This window comes from Sinocyclocheilus grahami, unplaced genomic scaffold (genome assembly GCF_001515645.1).
Source record: "Sinocyclocheilus grahami isolate Dianchi unplaced genomic scaffold, SAMN03320097.WGS_v1.1 scaffold53.1, whole genome shotgun sequence".
Taxonomy (NCBI): Eukaryota; Metazoa; Chordata; class Actinopteri; order Cypriniformes; family Cyprinidae; genus Sinocyclocheilus; species Sinocyclocheilus grahami.
The window spans coordinates 491,883-498,066 of NW_015505232.1; the positions used below are offsets into that span (position 1 = coordinate 491,883).

General features: G+C 38.4%; 1 protein-coding gene across 2 annotated transcripts in view; it reads left to right on the plus strand.

Annotated features, from left to right (window-relative positions):
* Positions 1 to 6,184, plus strand: part of LOC107583358 (kinase suppressor of Ras 1-like) — a 39,417-nt gene that overhangs the window by 25,660 nt on the left and 7,573 nt on the right. For both annotated transcript variants that reach the window (XM_016269548.1, XM_016269547.1), the window contains exons 5-11: positions 3,623 to 3,798; positions 4,180 to 4,249; positions 4,371 to 4,454; positions 5,144 to 5,205; positions 5,292 to 5,401; positions 5,561 to 5,729; positions 5,989 to 6,030. In XM_016269548.1, the coding sequence (XP_016125034.1) occupies positions 3,623 to 3,798; positions 4,180 to 4,249; positions 4,371 to 4,454; positions 5,144 to 5,205; positions 5,292 to 5,401; positions 5,561 to 5,729; positions 5,989 to 6,030 (713 nt within the window). The remainder of the gene's footprint in view (positions 1 to 3,622; positions 3,799 to 4,179; positions 4,250 to 4,370; positions 4,455 to 5,143; positions 5,206 to 5,291; positions 5,402 to 5,560; positions 5,730 to 5,988; positions 6,031 to 6,184) is intronic.

Genomic DNA, 6,184 nt, shown 5'->3' on the forward strand with positions numbered 1-6,184 from the left:
TAGTGTCACATAGGCCAAGACATTTCAATAGGCTATTGAACTAAGTGTGCCTGTAAAAGGCAATTAGTGTTATAGTTTCATGAAAATGGTTAGTCTTCTTAACAACTTCTACAATATAGCTATGAAAACAAATAAATTATTTACACTTATATAAATTTTTTAAGTTAATCCATTGATGTGCATTAGGTGATTAATTGAATAGTCATCTCTACTATTGTAGGTTATGTTTTAGTCATCAGAAAATAATTAATGAGGAATTATGAGAGGTTATGCTATTACACATACATTTCTAACATGTAAATTATTGAATCCAAATACTTACATTTCCCCAAGCTGTTTAGCTGTAGTACAGTATTCATAGGCTTAATCATGAAGCATACAGTGGTCCCACTTTTAACTCTCTCTTTATATTACCCTTATTGTAGATGGATGCACAAAGGAAGACAAGAGTAAGAAGTGCAGTGTGGGAGTACTACACTCAACCAACACCAGGAAAGGCAGCTTTTGTCAGAGCCCTTGTTATTATTAATTTTGACATTTAATTTTAATTTTTACACCAGACATATATATCGGTTCAAAATATCGGTTAGCAATCTACTTGATCTGTAATAATCGGTATCGGCATCGGCCCTGAAAAATACATATCGGTCGACCCCTAGTCTGCATCTTACATATTAAATATTACAACAAAAGATCCTAATTAGGTGCCCAAATAAACAATGTCAGATCTTCCTCTGGGAATGTGTGAGGCTGGACTCAAATCTTCTTAGAAATTCACTAAAAAAAACATATTATTGAGTGTTCATTTGAGCATGTGAGCGAGGATATGTTTTGTGTGTGTGTTTTATGCTTTGTAGTTCAATATCCTTGAGTAAAGCTGAGGAATTAGAAAATCTGCTGTGTTTTGGCAGTTTGGCCACAGCCACATTCCCAGCAGACCCGAGATACACCAACTCTAATTACCCAACATGCTGAGTCAGCCTCTCTCTCTCTCTCTCTCTCTCTCTGACACTGCTCTACTCCTACATTACATAGCACCCATTCTCACGGACAGCAGTGAACTTTCCTCATTTTATTCTGCTCAGCTAAATCAGTTGCATATTTGTGGTACGATACTTTGTCACATACATGTCATTTCATTTTATAATTGCTTTTCTTACTTCTCCACATCATATCCTGTGCTCTCCAGTATGAATGGCATTAAACGTAAAGCTCCCCAAAAAAATCAGGTTGTGAAATTTACTACATATTTACAATATGATTGTGTGAGTTGTTCTGAAATAATATGTTATTAATATCAGTCCAGTGTCACAAGCTACTCACTTCAAATCAATCACACAGGTTTGTAATTAGGGAATCAGATTAATTAGTTCTAAGAGGTCATGTGTCCTGGGAATTTAAAGAGCTTTATTCACAAGAGAATGCACTGATTGAGGTGAGTGTGTCCTGTTGTATGTGGCCCTAAATCACATGAATAACCCTCTAACTGATAGGTAAGGACATGTCAGCATCTTGCTGATGTCTTTAAGGCTGTTTCCTTATTATTTAAAGAGTAAACATGTCAGAATAGACACACAGGCAGATGATTCACAACATCTAAGAAGAGGCAACATGTTTTTGAAAGAAGTCTCTTAGGCTCACCAAATTTGCATTTATTTGATCAAATATAAAACAGTAATAATGGGAAATAATATTACAGTTTAAAATAATTGTTTTCAGTTTTAATGTGTTTTAAAATGTAATATATTCTTGTGATGGAAAGCTGAATTTTCAGAATCATTACTCCAGTCTTCAGTGTGACATGATCCTTCAGAAATCATTCTAATAAGCTGATTTAGTGCTTAAGAAACATTTCTTATTATTATCAATGTTGAAAACAGTTGGGCTGCTTGTTTTTTGGAAACCATGATCTTTACTGAAGCATTTCTAAAAAGGTATTTTAGACTGTCATTCTGTCTCTCTGGCTCTTGTCAGGCAGTGAACGTGAAGCTGTCATTGGATGCGCTGCTGCAGATGCCCGGCAGTCAGGTGAAAGAAACCATGAGACGGCTCGGCTCCAGTTCAGAGGACTGCACCAGGCTCTGCGCTGCCCTTAACTGTTTAAAGAGTGCCTCTGAGTCAGGTGAGCGCTCTTTCCCTGAGATTCCCCCAATACTAGATATCTTCTGAATTGACTGTAACTTTACGTCCTTCAGGGGAGTTTAAAGAGGACAGCGGTTGTTGGTTCTCCGAGCCCATGAGGCGGGACAGTGGCGGCTTGACTCCAGTGGACCAGATTCCATTACTAGGAGGTTCCCTGCGCCCCCACAGCCCTTCCCCTCTGGCCCGGCCCATGACCGCTCCCTCCACCCCCTCTACGCCCCTCACCACCTGCCCGTACCCCCGCTACATCCTGTCGCCCGGCGAGGCTCACATTTACCACGGTTACGCAGAGAGTCTGACCGACCCCAGCCCATATTACACCTCCCGTCCCGTTAGACTCCACGGACACACCTCGACTCCACCCATAACCCCGCCCTCCCGGAGGAGACACCGCCTCAAGCCTCCCTGCACACCTCCTCCACCATCCCGCAAAGTTCTGCACCTCCTCCCAAACATCACGCTGACCCGCAGCAAGAGCCACGAGAGTCAGCTTGGACACCGCATTGAAGATACGCCCGCTAACAAGTAGGTCGTGAGGAACTAAACCACAAAAACTGACATACTACAAGTAGAGACTTCAGAAAGTACTCTGTAAAAGTATTTAACGTTATAAAGCCTACATTATACATATTCTATTTGATAAGTTTCTAAGGCCTAAGATTTTTTTCTAAAGGTTCAATAAAGTCCATTTATAATATGTCAGGTTTTATAGGGTTAATTCACTGGAATTATCAACAGTCATCGACTGTGTTTTCATAAGTCATGCTTGTTTCTTTGCAGTGACTAATAGCAATCTGTGATGATGTAAAAACCAGTAACGCCAACAATGTGACCACAGAATAACGGCACTCTACTTGCCGGCTGTTTCATGACATTTTTGTTGGTGTTTGCTCGATATGGGCTGATTCAGATATTTAGAGTCCAATATATTAGTCAAAAGTTTGGACACACTTGACAAAAATGTGCCTAATGATTTAAAATCATTTTGATCTGAACACTTAAGATCAAATAAATAAATAAAAGTAATAAATTATGCATACATATGAATTCCTTTATAAACTAATTTTAATATAATTATATGAATTGCACTAAATTATGCAGTTGGACTACATAGTGATGGAAATCAGCTAACAAGTGTCCAGCATACATGGAAACATCAATTTCCAAAAGTATATGTTATTATATTATATTATATTTGTAAAGAGAGAGAAGAAGAATACAGAGAGAGAGAATACATTATTTTACATTATTATTATCATCATTACTATAAATTTATTTTTTTGAGGCGTAAATGCATTTGGCATTGAATAAATGTTTATTTCTTCCAAATTAACAGAAATATTTTATAAAACAGGAAATGTGTATGTTCATGTTTCATGAAGAATTGACCTAGCAGGCTAAACTTGTGCAATTAATTCCAAATTAGCCAGATATCAGCCGAATAATTGACCTGACATTGACCGTCTTTCATTATTCTTAGGTGTGTGAAGAAAAACAAGCTGTTTCTGAATGTCCAGATTAATGGAAACGGTTGTGAGGACTCTCCATCTCGCTCGCCCACTCTCTCCACACGGACCCCTGGGGCAGCACCCGCCACGGCCCCGTACACTTTGCCAGGCACTCCCACACTACAGGAAGAGCACATCGGCCTGCGGAGTGAGTTCAACAGCACAATTACAGCATTTCAAAGACATGCACAGTTCTTGACTGAGCAGATCTGTAGTTCAAATAGACCAGACTGCAGTGAAGTGCCTGCTGAATGCTGATCAGACTGAGGTCACAGTTCAACCTCTCAGAGTGAAGAGGAAGCTCTCACCTGCGCTCTACACACTCAAATACTCCTGCTGTCACCGACGGTTTTCATGGAGCGGAGGAAATGATTCACCAGCAGCATTTTGTAAAAGCACAGCTGTTAACAGAGTTTGCTACTGAGTCTAGACAAGTGTTTTGTTATGTCTAAAAGCGTGCTGTTTAGCGATACTTATTCAAATGAAGTCTCTCATTTAAACTGTCTCTGTCTGTTCTGTCGCTCTCTAGATAATGTTACTGTCCACCGCAGCTCACCTCAAACTCTGCGGAGAGACATTGGGCTGGCTGTCACTCACAGGTAACCTTTTTTTGTTCAAGAAGGAAATCCCTTAGGGTTTCCTTTGTTGAACAAAATAGGTGGAAATGATTGTTGAATTTTGTCCCAGAAACATAAAGATATTTTGTGTGTGTTTTTATAGGTTTTCTACAAGGTCTTGGCTCTCTCAGACATGTCAAGTGTGCCAGAAAAACATGATATTTGGGGTGAAATGCAAACACTGCAGGTGAGTAAAAAAATACTTTTTAAAATAATTTTGTCACCCTCATGTTGTTCCAAACCCATGTGACTTACTTTCTTCTGTTGAACATACCTAAAGATATTTAGTTATTAGAACATAACTATAGATATTTTTTTTGCATTGAGAATTTTTTTTAATGACAATAAAAAAAAATTAATTACTGAATTTCCATTGCAGTAGGGCAAAACATATAATCGTCTTTATTGTAATACAGTACTGAAAGTCATCCTGCCATCCATGCAATTAATTATTTTTTTTAATTAAAATCAGTATAAATTAAATTCAATATAGTACAAACTAACATTGCTGAAAGTACTACATACATTTACAATTATAATATAATATATTGTATATCATCCGTTAAAATGATATATACAGTGGGTACGGAAAGTATTCAGACCCCCTTAAATTTTTCACTCTTTGTTATATTGCAGCCATTTTATATATATATATATATATACACATACATACATACATACATACATAGCTTATATGTATATATAGCATTATAATTTTATATATATATATATATATAGTTTTTATACCCTGTAAATGTTCTCGAATAGTTTTATGGGTTTCACCCAAGAAAACTACACTCATTAACTGCTATTGTCTTTGTGTCCTCAGAGTAATGTGAATATCACACATTCATGTCTCATCTTATCCTCTCGTAGGTTAAAGTGTCACAACAAATGCACTAAAGAAGCTCCACCCTGCAGAATCTCTTTTTTGCCCAGTAAGCTTCTCTCATCTGTTGCTCAGATATAAGAACATCAATAATGACAGACACGTTTTTCTACTAATTTCATGTGTGTCTCTCAGTCACAAAGATTCGTAGGACTGAGTCTGTACCCTCAGACATTAACAACCCCGTGGACCGTCCACCCGAAGCGCCACAGTTCGGGACGCTACCGAAGGCAATAACAAAGAAGGTACTGGTTCCTGTGTGACAGAATGATATACTAGTATACAGCTTGTCCTGTTTTTGTAGTGTACAGTATATATTTTCCAGATTATGTACATTACGTCATTTTTTAATAGCATGCAATTAAAAACAATTCTGCGGCATCAATATGGTTAATTTCTGGCAGGATCAACCACTGGCGCTGAATCAGCTGGACTCTAGCAGTAATCCATCCTCTACCACTTCCTCTACGCCTTCATCTCCCGCCCCCTTCCAGCAGAGCAATCCTCCAAGTGTAACCCCGCCCCCAAACCCCTCCCCAAAGGGCCACCGTGACAACCGCTTCCACTTTCCAGGTAAGCACCTGTAAACACTGACACTGCAATAAACTAACACATTAACAAATACTATACTGATTAATACATAACACACACATCTGCATTAATCCCAGGTAAAAAAAATTCAATAAATGCTGATATTCAGGACTCTTTATCTGCATGTAACACTGTAACTCAACATAAGGCATAATGGGACTTCGCCTCTAACCCCAGACTGTCTCTCTGTCTGCTTCCTGCCTGTCTTCCTCTCTTCCTGTCTTCCTCTTGTGTGGCAAAGCTGCATGTTATTTTCAGCACCGACAGCAGTTCATCTTCCCTGGTGAGTTAACAAACACAAACTCTGTAATGTTCTTCAGGATTCAGTGGGGCAAATGCAATAAACTGTTGCACCATCTGAGTGAAATATTTTAGCACAGTTATTCATTAAATAGTGATCAAATAGACCTGTGTTTTTTATATATGAGTTTGAAGCC